Raw genomic sequence first — 25,059 nt, forward strand, 5'->3', positions numbered from 1 at the left:
GTTATCATTAGTAGTTACGATGACATATGGAGGAAGTGACTAAAAGTGTATTGCCTACCTGATTTTGCATTAGAACAATCACTTCAATCACTCTTACTTATTCATTTTTATTTATTCAAATTTTAATCACTGTGCTGTGTTAAATCTATAATGTTCACTTATACCAATTATTACCTACAGTCTAAAGGCCCTAAATAAAAGGAGCAGTATACATTTGCTGTATAACGGAAATGATGCTGTCAAGAGGTCGTTGGGCATCTACACACATCCTTAATCTTCACCAGATGGAGGCTGGCTTTTGCACCACGTGCATCATCTTATGTGAGTCCATCACACTATTGGACTCATAAAAAGGACTCATGGCGATGGCTGGAAGTCTAAGGAGATCTGACCTAAACCTTGAAACGGATTTATCTGGGTCAGCATCCCAAACCCTGACAAGTGCCGACTACAAACTTTTCGACAAGGTACTTAAGAAATTAGACAAACTTAATAGGCTGTGTTCAGACCCACAACTACGCCTGAAGGTCAGTCCACCGTACCTGCCGGAGCTGGTCCTGGACACTGTAAAGCTCCTGACGGATGTATGGGCTCCATATAGGACATCGGTCCCAGCGGTGCCTCGGTGGGATGAGGGAGAGTACTTAAGGATCCACGTCCGACACTTGCTGGACAAGACGGAAAAGGCCGTGCTGCTGTTCAAGGAGGGCAAGGAGAAGATCTTTGAGGAAAAGTCGAGCTATAGGTGAGATTTCTTTAACTCTAAGTGGAATTCTTTGTTATTTCTTCCCTCCTCTCTCTTTTTATTTTTTACACTTTACTATGAGCAGGTTTTCCTGTTAAATTGACCTAACTTTGTCTTCTGTTTTGGTAGCAAGTGTGCTATGTTGACATATAAATGTAACAAGCATTTACATTAAGCAGTCTTAGATGCTGTTTTAAACTGGCAACTTCATGATTTCATCTGTGAAAAAATGTCATATAAACATTATTTAAGCCAGTGGAATATGTACTGCATGTGTGGGTCATCCAAAGACTTACTTTATTATTCACCTCCTATTTTAGTTGCTTTAGAAAGAGTTTCAAGAATAAATTATAATCTGTACAACAAAACTAACATTAAATTATATTATTTAACAGATGAAATTTTTTTTATTATAATGGGCTGAATTAAATTATGCTACCATTATTGACTGTAAAGAAGCGCTGGTATAAATAGGTTGAGGTAGGCCATTGCGGAGAACTGCATCAGCGTATAGTCCAGTACTTTAAGAAGACCGTTTCTCAATGTGTGATTTTAATGAATTTTTTTTTAACATTTGCCACATGTAACAAAAAATACCTTCAGTTAAGGTTCTACCACAGTGCAAGAAATATTCTCTGGGCTGAAGCTCATTACAATTTACACAACTACAACAACCTGTGTCCTCTGTCCTTACATGTTCATAACCGTTTTGCAATAAACAATAAAAAAAAAAAATTTATATCATTGCAGACAGCATGAATCCAAGATATTTCATGCTTTGTCTGGTCAGCTTCATTTCGTTTGTTAATATACATCCATTCCTGCATTTCAGGCCTGCAGCAAATTCCAAAAAATATTGGAACAGAGCAATTTAGGGCTAGTAATGAAGTAAAAAAATAATGTGATTTTAAACAGGTGATTGTTATCATGAGTTTTTTCGAAAAGATTCAATGAAAGGTTAAATCTTTGAGGACCAAAGATTCAATCTCCAGTTTTTCAACAAATGTGCATGAAAATTATTCAAATGTTTAAAAGTAAAAGATTGGATGTCGTCCCTTACAGTGCATAATATCATTAATAGGAATCTGGAGGAATTTCAGTGCATAAAAGGCAGAGACGCAAACCTTAGCTGAACAGCCGTGATCTCTGATCTCTCAGACGGCGCTGCAACTGTAATTCATCAACAGCTGAAATAACCATGTGACCGATGGATTACTGTGTGAACCTTTATTAAGCACTACAATAAAGAGTTACATTCACAAATGTCACTTAAAACTTTACTGTGCAAGAAAAGAAACCTTATGTTAACTGTCCTGAGGCTGTGATGAGTTCTCTGGGCTCTGAGGCATTAGGAATGGACCATCACACAGTGGAAACGTGTATCATGGTCAGATGAATCAGCATTACAGGTCTTTTGTTTCCCATGTGCTCCGGACTAAACATGTCCAAAAGCCAGGCTCTGTCATAATATGGGGTGTCAGTGCCAGTGCCAAAGGTACTAGTTACACCTCTGTGATGGCAGATTAATGCAGTAAAGCTTATTGAGGTTTTAGAACAGGGGTGGGGAACCTCCGGCCCATGGACTGTTTACGTCCCCCCCGCTCAATCAAATGTGGCCCACCATATATTTCCTAGATTTTATTGTCTGGGTTTTATGTAATTAATTAAACTTTAGACGAGACAACAGACATAACAAATACGAGTTATGTTGCCACATACCAGTTGCGTGTTGCCACGACGTCATTGCCCCCAGATATTCCACAGCTGGTCAAGACCAAACATTCACAACAATCACATTGAAATTATGATAAGGTAAGTCTGAGATCAAATATAAACACTACATACCATCAGCATCATGTATTTATAAGCCTATATTATTTGGCTGTATGTTTCGTCAATTTAGTCTGTGGCCCATGACCAGATATGTAATTATTAATCTGGCCCTCAGTGGGTAGAAGGTTCCCCACCCCTGTTTTAGAACAACATGTTGCCTTTAAGTGGACATCATTTTCAGCATTCTTTAACATGACAATGCAAAAGCACATGCTGCACACATTACAAAGGCATGGCTGCGGAAGAATAGTTTAGGGGAACTGGACTGGCCTGCTAGAAAGAATGTGTGGAGAATTTTAAAATAAAAAATGCGACGACAACAACAACTCCATACTGTTGCACACTGAAGGGCATGTTTGAAGCAAGAATAGGACAAAGTAACACCTAACAATGTAACACCTAGAACACTTTATTACTCGGTGTTCTTGGTGTCAAAAGGTCTTTTAAGTGTTGTGAGAAGGAATGGTAACATTACAAAGTGGTAAATACTTTACCGTCCCAACTTTTGTGGAATGTGTTGCAGGCCCGAAATGCAAGAATGAATGTTTATTAAACATAAAATTAAGTTTTGACCATACAAAACATGAAATATCTCAGGTTCATCCTGTCTGTAATGAAATAAAAGTCAAAGTAAATGTAAGAAACACTGCGTTCTTACCATACTGTCCCAACGTTTTTATGATTTGGGGTTGTACTACAGTATAAAGTAAATTAGTTAAAACATTGGTTATAAGAAAATACAGGTTTAAAGGATTTACAAATCATTGAAAGTCTATTTTAATAGCATTTCCCCCTGATATATATATATATATATATACAGTGTATCACAAAAGTGAGTACACCCCTCACATTTTTGCAAATATTTCATTATATCTTTTCATGGGACAACACTATAGACATGAAACTTGGATATAACTTAGAGTAGTCAGTGTACAACTTGTATAGCAGTGTAGATTTACTGTCTTCTGAAAATAACTCAACACACAGCCATTAATGTCTAAATGGCTGGCAACATAAGTGAGTACACCCCACAGTGAACATGTCCAAATTGTGCCCAAAGTGTCAATATTTTGTGTGACCACCATTATTATCCAGCACTGCCTTAACCCTCCTGGGCATTGAATTCACCAGAGCTGCACAGGTTGCTACTGGAATCCTCTTCCACTCCTCCATGATGACATCACGGAGCTGGTGGATGTTAGACACCTTGAACTCCTCCACCTTCCACTTGAGGATGCGCCACAGGTGCTCAATTGCGTTTAGTCCATCACCTTTACCTTCAGCTTCCTCAGCAAGGCAATTGTCATCTTGGAGGTTGTGTTTGGGGTCGTTATCCTGTTGGAAAACTGCCATGAGGCCCAGTTTTCGAAGGGAGGGGATCATGCTCTGTTTCAGAATGTCACAGTACATGTTGGAATTCATGTTTCCCTCAATGAACTGCAGCTCCCCAGTGCCAGCAACACTCATGCAGCCCAAGACCATGATGCTACCACCACCATGCTTGACTGTAGGCAAGATACAGTTGTCTTGGTACTTCTCACCAGTGCGCCGCCACACGTGCTGGACACCATCTGAGCCAAACAAGTTTATCTTGGTCTCGTCAGACCACAGGGCATTCCAGTAATCCATGTTCTTGGACTGCTTGTTTTCAGCACTGTTTGCTGGCTTTCTTGTGCGTCAGCTTCCTTCTGGGATGACGACCATGCAGACCGAGTTGATGCAGTGTTCGGCGTATGGTCTGAGCACTGACAGGCTGACCTCCCACGTCTTCAACCTCTGCAGCAATGCTGGCAGCACTCATGTGTCTATTTTTTAAAGCCAACCTCTGGATATGACGCCGAACACGTGGACTCAACTTCTTTGGTCGACCCTGGCGAAGCCTGTTCCGAGTGGAACCTGTCCTGGAAAACCGCTGTATGACCTTGGCCACCATGCTGTAGCTCAGTTTCAGGGTGTTAGCAATCTTCTTATAGCCCAGGCCATCTTTGTGGAGAGCAACAATTCTATTTCTCACATCCTCAGAGTTCTTTGCCATGTGGTGCCATGTTGAATATCCAGTGGCCAGTATGAGAGAATTGTACCCAAAACACCAAATTTAACAGCCCTGCTCCCCATTTACACCTGGGACCTTGACACATGACATCAGGGAGGGACAACGACACATTTGGGCACAATTTGGACATGTTCACTGTGGGGTGTACTCACTTATGTTGCCAGCTATTTAGACATTAATGGCTGTGTGTTGAGTTATTTTCAGAAGACAGTAAATCTACACTGCTATACAAGCTGTACACTGACTACTCTAAGTTATATCCAAGTTTCATGTCTATAGTGTTGTCCCATGAAAAGATATAATGAAATATTTGCAGAAATGTGAGAGGTGTACTCACTTTTGTGATACACTGTATATATATATATATATATATATATATATATATATATATTTCAGACATATTTCAACCTGATATGTCAACTATAAAAAATACATTTCTATTGTTTAACAAAAAAGATACCAAAATACCAAAAAACTTTAGCCCTATACAAAATATTTTCTGCATCGCATTTAACAGACCAGTGTCCTTAGCAATAGAAAGTTTTATAGACACCTAGCATGCCTATTTTGTCCCCTTTCTAGAATCTGAATGGGCCAAGTTGCTGCTCTTCTGAATACTAATGACTCGTGCTTAAGAGCATGACAGACCTTGGTCATTAGTATGCTAACAGTTGGAAACGTTACTGCAAACTGGCAATATACCCGGGCATTGGCTGAGCACAGTAATGAAGCTTTTACATCTCAAGTAGTCTCTGTAAGAGTGCTTACAAATAAATATAAAATAAAACATCAGCAAATATTAATACATGGAATAAAAGTGGTATAAATAAAAAGTGACTTTTTATTTAAAGTAGTCCAAATCTATAAATTGGGTGACCACACTTTTATGTCATCATGTTTTAAAGTTTTAAAAGAATTGTAAGTAAGAAATGATATTAACATTGTGAAAAGTCATAAAACAATAAAGATTACTGCTAAGTTCTCATTTTTAGTGTAAAAGCCAATCCTCATTGGTAAGTATGTAAATAAATTAAAAAATAAAAATAAAACAAGATCACTTTCTTTCTTTAAACACAATACATAAAGCGCTACACATTGTATAATGCATAGTATCAAATACGCACCCTGTACTAAAATAAATACTAAAAAACAACTGTTAAAGCAGAGTTAATACCCAGATTCCATGCTTAATTGTATTTATTTACATGGATTATGTTTTACATTTACTACAGATGTACAAAGCATTTCTTTTGGTGCAGGTGTCAACATACATACATCTAATTAAATAGTACAAAAAGGAACACTATACATAACACAGTATAAACAATACAACAGCGACATAAACAGTACAGCATCAGAGAAGTGTGCAATAGAGATGTACAGTACAGTACACTGACAAACTTCAAGTAAAATATTGTGATAAAGATGAAATAAGAGTAAATAAGGTGCATATGTGCATTGACTGTATGATAAAACCATGTGCATTCTGTTAAAGCGTAGGGATGTGGGAATAGTCCTTGTTATGTATTGTAATGGGCTGGGGAATAAAGCTGTGGAGGTGGCGGTTGGCCCGAGTCTTTAAGGCTCTCACTCTCGGTCTCCACTGGGATGAAAACCGCTTGGAAAACCATGAGAAGCCATGATCTTCCCTGCTTTCCCATGTACTATATACTGCAACCTGGCACTAGCAGGGATTGAACCGAAAACGTTCTTAGTATTCTTTGATTCCAGCTGCGAACGAATGTCCAAAGTTCGGAGATGCGCTGAATCGGTTAAAGATCAAGTTCAAGCCCTTTCCACGTCAGTTGAACAGGGCTATCTGAGCATGAGTGCAGTACCTTAACCACAGAGCTACCCATGCTTTGGTAGCTCCATATAATACAAAGAATCAAATAGATTTTTGTGCTGCAGCACCTTTCAGTTTTGCTGTTAAAACATGCATGTAATGTTGCACAGCAGCATAGTTTGCTTAATGTTATTTACTGAAGCAGCACATTTTTTACATTAGGAGTTTTGTCAGTTGGAGTAAATAACTGCCTGGTGTAGAATAGATATAAATATGACACGTGTTAAAATGACAGATTGACAGAGTAAACATTTTACATGTCCATTCATCTTGTGACATTTATTTGTTCTTGTGGGGGCAGTCTGTACAGCGAGCTCACATACATTCCGAGATAATATCAGCCATTTTGAGTTAGGCAGCCCTCCCTGGGGTAAAATTGTTGTCGTTTAATAAGCTAGTAGACTAGTTTTACACTTAAATCATCTACATACACTGCTAACAGTGTATATGCCTTCTAAATATTGGGTTCAGGTATTTTACCTATTTCTATTTCTATTAACAAGTGTGTTATCAATTATATAAACCTATTTAAATCTATTAAGTAATCTCAAGTTTGTGCCAACAGTTTGGGAAAGATCCTTTCCTGTGCCAGCATGACTGACATGGTTTGAGTTTAGTGTGGAGAAACTCCACACCTAAAGAGAGCATTAGGATTATTAGGAATATTGTGTACATCTAAAATACAGTTTTGTAATTCGAACTTTTAATTCCAGTGTTAGTATCATGATCTAATATTTTCTTTACACTAGTTAAGTTAAATACTTCATCTCCCTTTTACATCTGGATAGAATCTAGAATAGAATAGCATAGAATCTTTATTTTCACTATACAATAAAGATTCTATTCTATTCTATTCTATTCTATTCTAGTTTAACCAAGTTAAAAGTGCAGATAATGATACTAACAATAGAATTTAAAATTCAAAATAATATTGCACAGATATGGTGTTAAAAGTACAGCATAAAAGACTTTGGATGCCTGGCCATTCAAAGGTATGTGTACAACATTATGCTTTTGGATATTTTAGCACTTAACTTTTACACATTTTAACATTTTAATTATGTAAAAATATTTTAAATCACTTTTATGATATAACTTATTATAATATACAACATAAATAAAAAAAGACAACCCCACTCTATACTAAATTAAATACTGAAAAAACAACTGTTAAAGCAGAGTTAATACCCAGATTCCATGCTTAGTCGTATTTATTTACATGGATTATGTTTTACATTTACTACAGTTTTGTATGGCTGTTTAGCTGGAAGGATTTGGAAAAAAAAAATGACTGTGTGTAGGTGAAAAATTCCCATGCAAAATGACTCAAGCTTTGCTTTACAACACTTCTTTTTTCTGTTAAGATGTGCTTTTCCCCCCAGTTGACCTTAAATCTGATATTCTTACCGGGTCATATAAGACAACTCTACATCTAGGTTAGCTTTGAAAAGTTAGCTATAAAAGCCAGAAAAGTTATCTATCTTTCCTGCCTTTTGCCCAATGCTTTGGACCCACCACGACCCTGACCAGGATAAATGAACGATGAATAAATGAATAAATAAATAGAGATTAAATTTTTGTAGCCCAAAGAAAGCTGCAAGTGCATTGCTGAAAGTACGTCTCTTACTCAGAATACATTTCCATTTAAAGTTTACTAGGGTAAATTTCACCACAACAACTGATTTAATATTTAGATTAGTTTATTCAGGTCTGGTAGACATTATCATAACAGAAGAATATTTTTTTATTATAAATAATAACAACAGAAGAACACTATGAGCTTGTTAAGAGACATTGAATGATATATTTGTTTTACTTTATACTTGTGGCTTGACCAGATTTGTTACGTCTTGGTCCAGACATGAACATTCTGTACATATCTTGTAAGGCATCTCTCTCAGAAGTACTTTTCATACAGTTCATACAGAGTTATTAAGATGAAGTCTACTGAATTGGATGAATGTTAAATAAGTAGATATGGCTTCTAAATACGCAGCAGATTGATCTGAAGATGTTTGGTATAAGGAATAATGAGGGCAGAGTTAGAATCTTCTGAGACTTGGACATAAATACATTTACTTTTGACACTAATGGACAAAGACAGTTAATAATACATATATAACTGTGCCTTAAACAACTAGTAACTATGTTTGTGTTCATATTTGATTAATTCTAATGTGTTTATTAGTGATTAGTGATTTTTTGTTATTAAAAATAATTGAAATTATATTTACTTGATTTATTTTAAAATGTGAATAAATTACCTGTAAATTATTAACTTTTTATTTTTTATTTTATTTTTTATTTTTTTACAAATTCTAGTTTGGTTTATAGTTTAAATTATCTGAATGTTTAAAGTGGAAAATAAAATGATAAAAATGACTAATGGAAAAATCAGCCATTGGAAAAAGACAGCCCAGATAAAGATGTCGAAGTAAGCTCATCCTGTCTCAGTGGTTAGTTCACACATTTACAGCGCGCAGAGTTCATTCTTTACCAGGTCAAGAACAAATGTAAAGAATCAGTGTAAGCCAGATGGTTTCAACCCAGAACCCTGTAGCTATTGATGGTCCTGTATTTTGAACTTTATCCTGATTAATAATTTTAAGTCTATATAAATAGATTTTTGGTTTAGAGTTATTCAGTGAATTAATTGATTACAATTAAAAGTACCTAAAGTAAACAAAACAAGAACTTGGAGTCAATAAGCATATACAGTTAATATACACCGATTAGGCATAACATTATGACCACCTCCTTGTTTCTACACCCACTGTCCATTTTATCAGCTCCACTCACCGTATAGAAGCACGTTGTAGCTCTACAATTACTGACTGTAGTCCATCTGTTTCTCTGCATGCTTTTTAACCTGCTTTCATGCTGTTCTTCAATGGTCAGGACCCTCCCAGGACCACCACAGAGTAGGTATTATTTGGGTGGTGGATCATTCTCAGCACTGCAGTGACACTGACATGGTGGTGGTGTGTTAGTGTGTGTTGTGCTGTTATGATTGGATCAGACACAGCAGCGCTGCTGTAGTTTTTAAACACCTTACTGTCAGTGCTGGACTGAGAATAGTCCACCAACCAAAAATATCCAGCCAACAGTGCCCCGTGGGCAGTGGTCACTGATGAAGGTCTAGAAGATGACCAACTCAAACAGCAGCAATAGATGAGTGATCGTCTCTGACTTTACATCTACAAGGTGGACCAACTAGGTAGGAGTGTCTAATAGAGTGGACAGTGAGTGGACACAGTATTTAAAAACTCCAGTAGCGCTGCTGTGTCTGATCCACTCATACCAGCACAACACACACTAACACACCACCACCATGTCAGTGTCACTGCAGAGCTGAGAATGATCCACCACCTAAATAATACCTGCTCTGTGGTGGTCCTGTGGGGGTCCTGACCATTGAAGAACAGGGTGAAAGCAGGTTAAAAAAAGTATGTAGAGAAACAGATGGACTACAGTCAGTAATTGTAGAACTACTAAGTGCTTCTATATGGTAAGTGGAGCTGATAAAATGGACAGTGAGTGTAGAAACAAGGAGGTGGTTTTAATGTTATGTTATGTACATATGAACAAAGTAAATGCATAAACATCTTTTGCTAATTCCAGTAACTGCTGGAGGAGGTTCAAGTTTTACTTTAATTTACCTTTAATTTGAGGTAAATAAGAGTTACTGTTAAATGTTATTAGATGCTGTAAGTAGTTGAGGGATTGTAAGCTTAAGGAACTGAAATGTAAGACAGACTTGTTTGCATTGCTGCTGCTGTTGACTTGGCACTAGTGTATGTGTGGTCACTTGCCAATGGAAAATTCTGTCAGTAAACTACAAAGGCTCAGGACAGGAAATCTCAAAATGTGACTTCCTGCTCATAGTAGCATGCATGCATCTACCTGCTTTCTATCTTGAATTTGTGCACATGAGGGTTTCTCTTTTATTATGTATTTATGTTTATACTGTACAGAATATATGAATGTTACCTTTATCACACAGATACATTCAATCGTATTATTTATAAATCTAAATAACACATTTTCTTCAAAAACATTTACTTCTATAATATTATGTTCTTCTCTTTTAGGAGAAAACTGACTAAACTGTCTCTGCTGTTCAGCCACATGCTTTGGGAGCTCCGTGCCATGTTTCCTGGGGCTCGATTTCAGGGTGACACCTACATTCTGACCAAAACAGAGGCAAGACAGTTCTGGAGGGCAATATTTGGATATAGGTGGGTAAATGCAACCAAAATGCATTTTTTGGATGTGAGAGTGCACCTTTTGATATAGTCCCTTTAAAGAAAATGTTAACATGCTTCAGCAGAGATCTTGGTGTTGCAGTTTTATGTATAATAGAAGTTTACATTGATGTGGTTAAATACTTGTATAAAATACCTGAATGTTGGCGCTCAGGTGGTGCAGCGTTAAAACATGCTAGCACACCAGAGCTGACATTTCAAACTTGTCAGTTCGAAACTCAGCTCTGCCATCCGGCTGGGCTGGGCGCCTACATGAACAACGATTGGCTGTTAATCATACAGGATGGGAGCCACATAGGGACCTCATAACTGATGCAATTACGACCTCTGCTGGCTGGTTCATGGCGCCTTCACAGAGACAAGGAATAATGCGTTGATCAGGGTGTGGCTCTCCGTACACAAAGCTGACCCGCATATGAACTCGCCTCCTGCAGGTGAAAAGATGCAGTCGGCTACTGCACACATGTCGGAGGGGGCGTGTGTCAGTCTCACGCTCCTCAATCATGGCGGGGATCAGCATCAGTAGATAGGATGCATAATGTAATTGGGTAATTGTATACGCTAAATATCGAGAGAAAAAGAGGAGAAAATGCATAAACCTGAAAATATTTGAATGTAGATGGCTAAAGTCACCTTGCAAATGATCCCCAAACACTTACTCCATGTAAAACTGACAAGTGCAAATATTATCGCTGATCTGTTTTACGTGCAGGTGTATCGTACAGTGGAGTGTTTTTAAGCAGCATCTGAAAAGAGTACACAACTTTGAAGAGGGAATGGAGGCAATGGCTTTGAAGTCGACTATTGATCTGACTTGTAACGATCACATTTCGATCTTCGAGTTTGACATCTTTACCAGGCTCTTTCAGGTACTTTGAGCACATGCATTTGTAGAGAGATTTTCTAGTTTTTAACTCAACTATTCTTATTGTAAAACCATGTAGGACCTGTGGATTTTTCCTAAAGGAAAAAAAAGATCTACCAACTTACACATCACATAAAAAATGGAACAAAGGCATACAACCAAAAAATCTATACATTTATATATACACTATATGGACAAAAGTTTTGGGACACCACTTTCTTTTTCTGAACTCATGTGTTTCAGCCACAACAAGTGCTTTCATCAGCAAGCTGTAGCCTAGTGGTTAGGGTACTGGACTAGTAATCAGAAGGTTTCTGGTTCAAGCCCCACCACTGCCAGGTTGCTGCTGTTGCGCCCTTAAGCAAGGCCCTTAACCTTCAATTGCTCAGACTATATACTGTCATAATACTGTAAGTCGCTTACAGTCTGCTAAATGCTTTATGTGTAAATTATATGCTTCCAATTTAGGGAAGACCCTTTTTGTTCTAGCATGACTTGGGTGGGGCTTGAGCCAGTGACCTTTTGATGAAAAGTTTGGTTTAAAGAACCTCAAGTGACCCACACAGAGCCCTAACATTAGCCCCACTGATCATCTTTGGAATGGAATATTATTTGAGACCCAGTCATACAAATGTCAAACAAACGTTTAGCTAAATGGGCACAAATTCCCACAGAAATACTTTAAAGTCATGTGAGAAGCCCTCTCAGAAGTTTGGCTGTTGTTATGGCTAAAAAGATCACATTGTGGTCATTCTATTTTAATACCATTTGTTTTTGTTTTTTTTTGTTTTTTTTTGTTTTTTTTTATGGGACGTCCAACAAGCTCATGGTCAAGTGTCCAAATACTTTTGGTTATATATAATATGGAACTACATTTACTTGTATGATAAAGGAACATGGAGTCATGGAAAAAAGAAAACACAACCTATCCTAATTTTATAAATTTCAACTGTAATTTAATAGTGTAATATTTGATATTCCCTTAATTACTAAATATATGGCCAAACATATGTGGACATCTCTCTTAATGTTTACAGTGTTAGAGCCACATCCTTTACTAACAGGTCTATACATCGATTACAAATTGGCCATATAGAGTTTTTTTTTTTATGATCAAATAAACATTACATGTAAAAATGGTCTCTTACAGTCAAACCAAAAAACTGCCTCCAAAACTGTGTTACTGTATCCAAACTACACACATGCAAGCATATAATAGCCTTTAATTACATTTACAGGATTCAACAGATGCTTTTAACCAAAGTGACTGACAGTACTGTGAGAAAGTTACGAATGGTTTACCATACGAACATTTCAGGTTACGAGCAATCTTTTTCAACTTAACGTACAAACAAATTCTGGATTACGAACAGCAATTCACGAAACACGTGATGTCACGAACAAGTTGACTCCGACCGTCTCTCTCTTTATATATATATATATATATATACAGTGAGCGAACATTCGGACAGTGGACGGTGTTTTTCCAGTGTTTTCTTTATATTTTGTAAAATTCAATATTAAAATGGCCCCAAAGAAGGTGCAGAGAAAGCGCAGTGCTGAGAAAATGAACAAATCCCTATTTGTTGTGTTGTATAATTACTCCTGCCAGCAGGGACAGTGAGTGAGAGAGAAGAAGGAATTCGGCTGAGTAAAGTATTCTTTCTTTCGTGCAATTACACCTAAAAAATACAACACTACTGAAATAAAGAAGGAAATAATAGAGAAATATGAGAGTTATTGTTGTTTCTGGTAGATACATTTTATAAAAAGGAAATGTATTACGGTGTAAGGTAAAGCACACGTACTGTACTGAATGTGTGTTTTTTATGTACAGTACTACTATGTATTGTTTATTATTGTTTATTACAGTAATGTCTATTCTATAATTTAAGATTTAAAGGAAAATATACTTGTATTTATAACAAAAAAGACCTTTTAAAACATTAGAAAGGTTAGGTAAGGGGGTGGTTTGGGAAGTCTGGCATGGATGAATTCTATTTACAATATTTTTTATGGAAAAAATAAGTTTAACTAACGAACATTTTGACTTAAGAACAGCCCTTTTGAACCAATTAAATTCACAAGTCAAGGGTCTACTGTATAGCATTTGAAGTTTAAAGGCCTTGCTCAAGTGCCTAACAGTCACAACCTGGCAGTGGTGGGGCTTGAGCCTGTGACCTTTTGATTACTAGTCCAGTACCTTAACCACATTTTACAACAACCAGGCAGGTAGCTGATCATTTTATAAGAAACTGCTAATGAAAATCCACACATTTACAAAAATTATGCAAATGCCACTTATTTATATACATACAGATAACAAAAAACTTATCTCAAGCATTATTATCAAATTTTGTACTGTATATTTAAAAATTATTGCCTTATTTAAAAAAAAAAAATCTGCGCACTGGCCGGGAGCTCTGGTTTTCTCCCACAGTCCAAAGACATGCAGTCTGGTTAATTGGACAAACTAAAATTTTCCATGGTATGAGTGTGTTTGTAAATAAGTGTGTGTGTTTGCCCTGTGATGGACTGGCGACCTGTCCGAAGTATTTCCTGCCTTTCTCCTAGTGAACCACGACCCTGAGTAGAATAAAGCAGTCTGGTAAAACAGACAATGAATGAATCTGCACACTGTAACTGCTGTTGTGTGTATTAATTTGAGGACACAACATCTATATTTAGATAACAATGACTATGCCGTTTTATCCGTTCATTATTTTTCCTTGATTGCTTTTCCAATTTATTGTTTTGCGTACACATTGTTTATTTGTACATCAGTTTTGTTTTCTTTACTTGCTTTGACTCTTATTTAAAGTGATATTTAAAGTAATTATGTTAAAATTCTGTTTGTCTCAGCCCTGGTCAACACTGCTGAGGAACTGGAATCAGTTAGCGGTTACTCACCCAGGATACATGGCCTTCCTCACCTACGACCAGGTACAAGCACGACTGGAAAACCACATACATCGTCCTGGCAGGTCAGTGGTCTCACCTAAGAGGGGTGAAGTCTGTATGAGGTATCTTCAAAAAGTTTCTGAACTTATTTAGATGTATTCAGATGTGAGAGTGCACTTTTTGATGTAGAAAATGTTGACATGCTTCAGCAGAGATGAAGGATAATAGAAGTACGTACTGTTGGTGGTAAAATACTTTAAATATGATCCTCAAACACTTACTCCATGGGGTCAGGGCACAAGGTCAATCATTGTACAGACAGGTTTAAGGGCCTTGCTCAAGGGCCCAACAGTGGCAGCACTGGATTTGAACCAATAAACTTCCGATTGATAGCCCAAAGCTCTACCCACAAGGCTACCACTGTCCTAACAAAGCTGAAGTATTAATAAATAACATGATATATTATACAGTAGATACAATACTTTATCCTTGTACTAGCTTTTATCATACTTTGTTTTTTACAGCTACATCTTTCGTCTCAGCTGCACACGAATGGGCCAGTGGGCAATCGGTTATGTGGCATCTAATGGTAGCATTGTGCAAACTATCCCAGAGAACACGCCTTTGTTTCAGGCTCTAATCCATGGATTTAGAGAGGGATGGTGAGTGTATAATGTCATAAATACCAGAAATTTGATTTTAAAGATTTTATAACAATTTTTATCTTAAATGGATATTTTTGCAGCTACTTATACCCAGATGGGCGTGATGTGAACCCTGACCTTACCAGCCTCTGTACGCCATCTCAGAAAGGTTGTGTTAAGGTCACAGAGGTAACTGACTAACAAAATGTTTGTGCTTTATATGATAACTGATAGCATTTTGCAACCTTTTCATTTAAAAGGTGCATTTTGTGTTTACTCATGTGGCCTGTACCTCTGTTATAATCATAACAGAAATACATTAAGCCTAAACTAATAACACCAACTGTTGGGATAATTACTTCTTAAAAAGTTGAATGTTTGAATTAGATGAGATCGGCGATGTTGGTTGTAGAGATGCATGAAGTCACAAAACATTATGAAACTGCTTCTAAACATGCACCGATTAAGCATAACATTATGACCACCTTCCTAACTGACTGGTCTGCGGCTATGCAGTCCCATTCGCAACAAACTGTGATGCACTGTGTATTCTGACACCTTTCTATCAGAACCAGCATTTACTTCTTCAGCAATTTGAGCTACAGTAGCTCGTCTGTTGGATCGGACCACACGGGCCAGCCTTCACTCCCCACGTGCATCAACGAGCCTTGGTTGCCCATGACCCTGTCACCGGTTTACCACTGTTCCTTCCTTGGACCACTTTTGATAGATACTGACCACTGCAGACCGGGAACACCCCACAAGAGCTGCAGTTTTGGAGATGCTCTGACCCAGTCGTCTAGCCATCACAATATGGCCCTTGTCAAACTCGCTCAAATCCTTACGCTTGTTCATTTTTCCTGCTTCTAACGTCAACTTGAGGATAAAATGTTCACTTGTTCACCTACTAACAGGTGCCGTGATGAAGAGATAATCAGTGTTATTTACTTTACCTGTCAGTGGTCATAATGTTATTCCTGGTCGGTGTATGGAGGTTCATTAAATCCAACTTGTGTTTTCCTTATCTTAAATTAAATTAAATTAAAGATCTGAAACATTTAAATGTGACAAACTAACAAAAATAGAAGGAATTGGGGGGGGGGGGGGGGGGGGGGTAAAAAAGTGCTGTAAAAAAAAAGTGCTGTAAAAACTTTTTACAGCACTGTACAACAACAACAACAAAGCTTCTCTTTTGACTAGATTAATTTATTGCCTGTATTTCAATTAGCTTTTTAATATATATTTGTTAGTCCTAAATTCAAGACATTTATTGCTATATATGATGGCACGGTGGCTCAGTGGGTAGCACTGTCGCCTTACAGCACGACAGCGAGATTCCCAAGTGAGGCATTCTGGGTCCTCTCTGTGTAGTTTGCATGTTCTCCCGGTGTCTGCGTGGGTTTCCTACGGAAGGTCCGGTTTCCTCCCACAGTCCAAAGACGTGCAAGTGAGGTGAATTGGAGATACATGATTGTCCATGACTGTGTTTGACATTAAAGACTCAAACTGATGAATCTTGTGTAACATGTCCTATCTGTCCTGTAATGAATGTAACCAAAGTGTGTAAAACCCTTAAATCCTAATAAATAAATACATATTACTATATATAATATTTCAACTCTGTCTCTAATTCTCTGTCTTGCTCTGTCTGTGCAGGAGCAGTATGAGTTGTACTGTGACATGGGCAGCACATTTCAGCTGTGTAAGATCTGTACTGAGAGAGAAAAGGACACACGCATTCAGCCCTGTGGACATCTGCTCTGCAGACCATGTCTTACTGGTTGGCAGGTATTTGATCTTGTGTTGTTATGACCAAAAACTGAGTCTGTTTACTTCCCAATGCTTGTTCTCTTAGCTGGTTAAACATACTTTCGGTATACACCGATCAGCCATAACATTAAAACCACCTCCTTGTTTCTACACTCACTGTCCATTTTATCAGCTCCACTTACCATATAGAAGCACTTTGTAGTTCTACAATTACTGACTGTAGTCCATCTGTTTCTCTGCATGCTTTGTTACCCCCTTTCATGCTGTTCTTCAATGGTCAGGACCACCACAGAGCAGGTATTATTTAGGTGGTGGATCATTCTCAGCACTGCTGTGACAATGACATGGTGGTGGTGTGTTAGTGTGTGTTGTGCTGGTATGAGTGGATCAGACACAGCAGCGCTGCTGGAGTTTTTAAACACCTCACTGTCCCTGCTGGATTGAGAATAGTCCACCAACCAAAAATATATCCAGCCAACAGCGCCCCGTACGCAGCATCCTGTGACCACTGATGAAGGTCTCGAAGATGACCGACTCAAACAGCAGCAATAGATGAGCGATCATCTCTGACTTTACATCTACAAGGTGGACCAACTAGGTAGGAGTATCTAATAGAGTGGACAGTGAGTGGACACGATATTTAAAAACTCCAGCAGCGCTGCTGTCTCATACCAGCACAACACACACTAACACACCACAACCATGTCAGTGTCACTGCAGTGCTGAGAATGATCCACCACCTAAATAATACCTGCTCTGTGGTGGTCCTGTGAGGGGTCCTGACCATTGAAGATCAAAATAGGCTAAAAAGATATGCAGAGAAACAGATGGACTACAGTCAGTAATTGTAGAACTACAAAGTGCTTCTATATGGTAAGTGGAGCTGATGAAATGGACAGTGAGTGTAGAAACAAGGAGGTGGTTTTAATGTTATGCTGATCAGTGTATGTGTATTACATTAACATTTCTTTCAGAAATCAGATGCACGCACCTGCCCTTACTGCCGCTGTGACATTAGAGGAACAGAGTCCATCCTCATTGAGCCGTATCTGCCCACAAAAGACAGAACACCGCCAAGAAAAAAAGACGAGGAAGAGGAAGACGAGGAAGAGGAGGAAGACCATATAGACATGCAACAATTCATGAAAGAGTTAACTGCAATGAAAATGGTAAGATCTAGTGCACAGCACACAATATCTGGTTTTTTTTTTTTCTTGTGGCTGTGTAGTATCAAGAACGGAATAGGTGATTTAAACCATTAAAATAATATTTCAAATAATACATGATCTAAATGTTTTAAAACAATGTCCAATCGGAACAATCTACTTAATGAGTACTTACACTAGATTACATTTGTAAATAGTTAAAATCTAGTTGGGAAATCCGTAAGTCATGATTTATCTACATTATTTTATGTAATCAAGGTCACAGGGATGTATGAAGTACATTTTACATTTTTATGTCATCACTTACCTCCCTACCTGCTCGAACAGACATCAGAAGAGGAATATCAATATCCCAGATCCAGCTTAATGCCTCCTCCACTTCCACCGAAACAGAGCATCTCGCCCTCATCCTCGTGCCCCTCTCCCAGACCACAAGTCAGAGACAGACTGGTTAAAAGTCACAGCGACTCGGTAAGTGTGTCCCATTGCAGTCTGTTAAATATACTGTTGTTGTGCCGCTCAGGTGGCGCAGCGGTAAAAACACACGCTGGAACCAGAGCTGGGATCTCGAATACATCGTATCGAATGTCAGCTCTGCCTGCCGGCTAGGCTGAGCGGCCACATGAACAACGATTGGCCTGTTGTTCAGGTTTGGGTGGGATTAAGCCGGATAGGGTCTCTCTCTCATGACTGGTGCAATTACGACCTCTGCTGGCTGCACAGAGATGAGCATGATAAGAGTGCTCTCAGGGTGTGTCTCTTCGTACACAGTGCTGAGCTGCACTGCACTTGTCAAAGTGTAGGTGATAAGATACATATCATCATGCTGCCCACGTGTTGGAGGGGGCGTTAGTTAGCTTCGTTCTCCTCAATCAGAGCAGAGATCGACATTGGTGTAGAGGAAGCATGATGCAATCAGGCCATTGGACGGGCTAAAAGGGAGAAAAAGGGGAAAATATATATAAACATAAATATAAATAAAAAAAAATATATATATACATATATATATATATATATATATATATATATATATATATATATACTGTATATATATATATATATATATATATATATATATATATATATATATATATATATATATATTTGTTATTGTGATGCAAGTCACTGTTATATATTTGCAGAGTACCAGCAGCATTATTTCACATTCTGTCAACCAGCTAACTCACTCTGAAGCATCTGACAGGTGAAGAGCATGAATTATTTCTTAAAAACTTTTATTTGTACTTTTTTTTGTTTTCATTTTCATTAATCACTTGGTGAAAGTGGGTCAAGGCTGCAGTGGGTCCAGTTCCTCTATAAACATTGGATGTAGAGCAGTAATAACCTGAACAGGGTGGTAATCTACCACATGGCAAACTATAGCCAATCACTTCTGTGTAGATGCCATCTTAGCCCTGGAGGGCTAGCATAAGAGACCAGTGTACCACCCGAGCGCCAAACACTTTTATAAAATTGCTATTACTATTTCAGAATCAGATTTATTGGCCAAGTATGTGGATACACACAAGGAATTTGGTTCCGGCTGATGGTATCTCTCTAGTATTAATACAGTATACAAGCAATGTATACATTAAACATTAAACACAAAAATATACAAACTATAAGACTATATACAAGCAATATATAGAACATGTATGGACGTGAGCATGTATGTATTACAGTATTCAGTGACCAATGTATGTATGTACATATAAGCAGAGGTACACAATATCTGGTGACATACCAAAGGCAATATACAGTGATATACAGATGTGTAAGTTAGCAGCGTGTGGAATATTTACAAAAACAGTAAAGTGCACAGCATGTAGGATGAGTACTACAATATTTAGTCAATTGGCAGCAGGTGAATATTGTCACGCTCAAGTCTGTATTGTCAGTCATTTATTTATTTATTTAGGAGGGAGATGGCCTGAGGGAAGAAACTGCTCTTGAATCTGGAAGTTTTAGTGTGGATGGACCTATAGCGCCTGCCGGAGGGGAGGGTTTGAATGAAGTCAGACTTAGCAGCTCTTAACTATTATTAGATTTTTAAAAACCTTAAATTTTATAACAACTATTATTAGAGTTTTAACTTTTACTTTTAAGTTTTAACTTACTTTGAATTGCAAGTCACCATTTCTTATAAGTATTTGTTTTAGTGACTAATAAAGTTGATCACCAATAACTTCTTTTATAGGGACTAGTAAGTACAACCTCAATTCCAATGAAGTTGGGACGTTGTGTAAAACATAAATAAAAACAGAATATGATGATTTGCAAATCCTTTTCAACCCATATTCAATTGAATACACTACAAAGACAAGATATTTAATGTTCAAACAGATAAACTTGATTGTTTTTTTGCAAATATTCACTCATATTGAATTTGATGCCTGCAACACGTTCCAAAGAAGTTGGGACAGGGGCATGTTTACCACTGTGTTACATCCTTTTAACAACACTCAATAAGCGTTTGGGAACTGAGAACACTACTTGTTGAAGCTTTGTAGGTGGAATTCTTCTCCGTTCTTGCTTGATGTACAGCTTCAGTTGCTCAACAGTCCGGGGTCTCCGTTGTCGTATTTTGCGCTTCATAATGCGCCACACATTTTCAATGGGAGACAGGTCTGGACTGCAGGCAGGCCAGTCTAGTACCCGCACTCTTTTACTACGAAGCCACGCTGTTGTAACACGTGCAGAAGGTGGCTTGGCATTGTCTTGCTGAAATAAGCAGGGACGTCCCTGAAAAAGACGCATGGATGGCAGCATATGTTGCTCCAAAACCTGTATGTACCTTTCAGCATTAATGGTGCCTTCACAGATGTGCAGGTTACCCATGCCATGGGCACTAACACACCCCCATACCATCAGAGATGCTGGCTTTTGAACTTAGCGCTGATATCGATCTGGACAGTCCTTTTCCTCCTTGGCCCGGAGGACACGACGTCCATGATTTCCAAAATCAATTTGAAATGTGGACTCGTCAGACCACAGGACACTTTTCCACTTTGCGTCAGTCCATCTCAGATGAGCTCGGGCCCAGAGAAGCCGGCGGCGTTTCTGGGTGTTGTTGATATATGGCTTTCGCTTTGCATGGTAGAGTTTTAACTTGCACTTGTAGATGGAGCGACGAACTGTGTTCACTGACAATGGTTTTCTGAAGTGTTCCTGAGCCCATGTGGTAATATCCGTTACAGAATGATGTCGGTTTTTAATGCAGTGCCGTCTGAGGGATCGAAAGTCATGGGCATTCAATGTTGGTTTTCAACTTTGCCGCTTACTTGCACAGATTTCTCCAGATTCTCTGAATCTTTTGATGATATTATGGACTGTAGATGATGAAATCCCTAAATTCCTTGCAATTACACATTGAGAAACGTTGTTCTTAAACTATTGGACTATTTGCTCACGCAGTTGTTCACAAAGTGGTGAACCTTGCTTGTGAACGACTGAGCCTTTCTGGGATGCTCCCTTTATACCCAATCATGACACTCACCTGTTTCCAATTAACCTGTTCACCTGTGGAATGTTCCAAACAGGTGTTTTTTGAGCATTCCTCAACTTTCCCAGTCTTTTGTTGCCCCTGTCCCAACTTCTTTGGAACGTGTTGCAGGCATCAAATTCAAAATGAGTAAAAATTTGCAAAAAAAACAATAAAGTTTATCCGTTTGAACATTAAATATCATGTCTTTGTAGTGTATTCAATTGAATATGGGTTGAAAAGGATTTGCAAATCATCGTATTCTGTTTTTATTTATGTTTTACACAATGTCCCAACTTCATTGGAATTGGGGTTGTATATTTGTGTTTTCTTATATATAATATTGTTTTTTTTTCTGTAGTATTTTTTTTTGCCACCAACCTTTCACCAAGTGAAATTCCTTGTATGTGAAAATGTACTTGTTCTAACTGCTCTTAACCTCTTATTGTTTCAGTATGTTGCATTATTTGAGATTTCTTTTACCTACAATATGTATTCTCTCTCTCTCTCTCTCTCTTGAAGAGAAGATCAGCTTTCTGAGCAGAGTCTAAGCCTTCCATCAGTTTTACAGTCATGCAGAAATGGTAAGAAGAACCTACTGCAATGGTTTTTAAACATATTGTGAGCCATTTATTTCCATGTATACACTGATCAGCCATAACATTAAAACCACCTCCTTGTTTCTACACTCACTGTCCATTTTATCAGCTCCACTTACCATATAGAAGCACTTTGTAGTTCTACAATTACTGACTAGTCTATCTGTTTCTCTGCATGCTTTATTAGCCCCCTTTCATGCTGTTCTTTAATGGTCAGGACTCTCCCAGGGTGGTGGATCATTCTCAGCACTGCAGTGACACTGACATGGTGGTGGTGTGTTAGTGTGTGTTGTGTTGGTATGAGTAGATAAGACACAGCAATGCTGCTTTTAAACACCTCACTGTCATTGCTGGACTGAGAATAGTCCACCAACCAAAAGTATCCAGCCAACAGCGCCCCATGGGCAGCGTCCTTTTACAACTGATAAAGGACTAGAACTCAAACAGCAGCAGTAGATGAGCGATCATCTCTGACTTTACATCTACAAGGTGGACCAACTAGGTAGGAGTGTCTAATAGAGTGGACAGTGAGTGGACAGGGTATTTAAAAACTCCAGCAGCACTGCTGTGTCTGATCCACTCATACCAGCACAACACACACTAACACACCACCACCATGTCATTGTCACTGCAGTGCTGAGAATGATCCTCCACCTAAATAATACCTGACCATTGAAGAACAAGGTGAAAGCAGGTTAAAAAAGTATGCAAAGAAACAGATGGACTACAGTCAGTAATTGTAGAACTACAAAGTGCTTCTGTATGGTAAGTGGAGCTGATAAAATGGACAGTGAGTGTAGAAACAAGATGATGGTTTTATTGTTATGGCTGATCAGTGTATACACACTGAAAAAAAATTTCACATCCACATTCAAAATACATTGGGCAAAATCGGTTCAAAAAAGTTAACTTTATGGGATGTGCAGCTTCAAATTTATGGGGGCAAGATTGTGATTCACAGTTTTAAAGTACTTTTAATTTAAAGAACAATGTTGACCTCTCAACCCTGGCTTTTTCAGTTGGAGTCCCATGGACAAGAACTGCACGTTCAGATAAAAAAAGGAAAGACAAAACAAGGGAAAAGAAGGAGAAGAGGGGCGAGCTGGACACAGGATCAGTGGAAAGACAGAGTCGACATAAAAACTCCCACAGACATCTCTCTTCTTTAACATTTCTGCAGGATTTCACCATGGAAGCCAATATAATGAAGGATTAAACTGTGTTAATCACATTAATCACAATAATCGAAGCACAATGCCATGTATAATTCATTATTTTGGAGTTTACATTCTCTCACTCTACTAAATATGAAATGAATGTATACTGACATGGGATAGACAACAGCTTATTTAAAATACAGAGGTTCTCTACCTCACAGCTGGAGACTGACAATGTAAAATAGTTATTGTATAAAGACTACATGTACTGTACTTGATTAGATAAATTAATTTATATAATGTGACAGACAGCTCAAATAGAAGAGCACAATATATTTTGGAAAGAAGTATCATAATAAACAAGGCAGCATTAGCTAATACATGTTCATATTTCTGTCTTATATTTTAACTGCAAATGTGAGTCAGAATACATTCACCTTTTTTACAGTCAGTACTTGCACTTATGGTCATTGTATTGGGGCACACCTACAATATACAGCATTGTAAACATATTTACAATGGATGATTTCACATTATTGAAAGAATATGCACAAAGGAGACATAAGCAAACACACATTAAAGTTTAAATACACTTAGGTTAAAGTAATTAAAACTCATATTTATCCCCTCCACATATTCCATGTCAACAAACTATAGCTATAGCAAGTTGTTTAGGAGATTAACTTTAGGAGATCTACACAAGCATTTTTTCAACAAATGTCTACAAACAGATCATTTCACTTCACCTAATATGTAGGGAGTTCCTTCCAGAGGTTGGCCAAGCTGGTCGAAAGATTGCAACAACATTTTGGTCTGGGCCAGTGGGGGGTCAACTGTGCCTAGCTTGGAAAATTACAGAAAAATGTTATAGCTTTAAAAGCTCCTGAGAGGCTTACTGACATTATCTGAGTGAATTGGAGGTGTACAGTATTTTAAGACCTACCCTCAATACCTACTTGCCTTCTTGCTTAATATTGTAATAATCAAAGGAATTCAACCATGACATCAGAAAAATAATCATGGACCTCTACAAGTCTGCTAGAACCTTGAGAGCAATTTCTAAAAGCCAGATAGAACCAAGTTCATCTGTTTAAACAGTAATATGCAAGTTTAAACACCATGGGACCATATAGCCATCACACTGTTCAGAAAGGAGACATGCTATTTCTCATAGAGATGTAAAAATGTGTAAACAATACAAATCAATTTCAAGACAACAGCAGATGCTGAAGGTACTAAAGTATCTACATCGACAGTAAAACATGTCCTATATCAAGCCACTGTTTCCAAACTGCCATAAAAAAATGGGTTACAGGGGTCGCTCAGGTGGCTCAGCGGTAAAAAAACACACACGCTGGAACCAGAGCTGGGATCTCGAATACATCGTATCGAATCTCAGCTTTGCCTGCCAGCTAAGGCTGAGTGGCCACATGAACGATTGGCCTGTTGTTCAGATGAGCGGGATGGGGTCTCTCTCTCTCATGACTGGTGCAATTATGACCTCTGCTGGCTGATTGATGGCGCATGCACAGAGATAAGAAAAGAGTGCTCTCAGGGTGTGTCCCTCCGTACACAACGCTGAGCTGCACTGCACTCGTCAAAGTGTAGGTGATGCATACGGCATGCTGCCCACATGTCGGAGGGGGCGTGGGTTAGCTTCGTTCTCCTCAATCAGAACAGGGATTGGCATTGGTGGAAGAGGAGAGAGGAAGCATAATGCAATCGGGAAATTGG

The 25,059-nt window shown here is 38.2% G+C and overlaps 1 protein-coding gene across 3 annotated transcripts; it reads left to right on the top strand.

The window, feature by feature from the left end:
- Positions 1–230: 230 nt before the first annotated feature.
- Positions 231–23,742, top strand: cblc (Cbl proto-oncogene C, E3 ubiquitin protein ligase). Of its 3 annotated transcripts, none has more exons than XM_062992192.1 (12): positions 231–745; positions 10,569–10,715; positions 11,455–11,611; positions 14,470–14,591; positions 15,033–15,170; positions 15,254–15,341; positions 16,809–16,940; positions 17,897–18,091; positions 18,416–18,559; positions 19,231–19,292; positions 22,092–22,153; positions 23,188–23,742. In XM_062992192.1, the coding sequence occupies exons 1-12, from the start codon at positions 360–362 to the stop codon at positions 23,382–23,384; spliced, it is 1,830 nt and encodes a 609-aa protein (XP_062848262.1). In that variant the 5' UTR covers positions 231–359; the 3' UTR covers positions 23,385–23,742. The 3 variants fall into 3 exon arrangements, with proteins under 3 accessions (XP_062848262.1, XP_062848263.1, XP_062848264.1); XM_062992193.1 differs by having other exon boundaries at positions 22,097–22,153; positions 23,188–23,277; XM_062992194.1 differs by lacking the exon at positions 19,231–19,292 and having other exon boundaries at positions 23,188–23,277.
- The last annotated feature ends 1,317 nt before the right edge of the window (positions 23,743–25,059 follow it).

This window comes from Trichomycterus rosablanca, chromosome 3, assembly GCF_030014385.1.
Source record: "Trichomycterus rosablanca isolate fTriRos1 chromosome 3, fTriRos1.hap1, whole genome shotgun sequence".
Taxonomy (NCBI): Eukaryota; Metazoa; Chordata; class Actinopteri; order Siluriformes; family Trichomycteridae; genus Trichomycterus; species Trichomycterus rosablanca.

Coding starts and splice junctions, on each gene's coding strand:
- cblc (XM_062992192.1), top strand. CDS start 360: ATGGCGATGGCTGGAAGTCTAAGGAGATCTGACCTAAACCTTGAAACG. Junction 16,941..17,896: donor CATGTCTTACTGGTTGGCAG/GTATTTGATCTT, acceptor CATTTCTTTCAG/AAATCAGATGCACGCACCTG. Junction 22,154..23,187: donor TTTACAGTCATGCAGAAATG/GTAAGAAGAACC, acceptor TGGCTTTTTCAG/TTGGAGTCCCATGGACAAGA.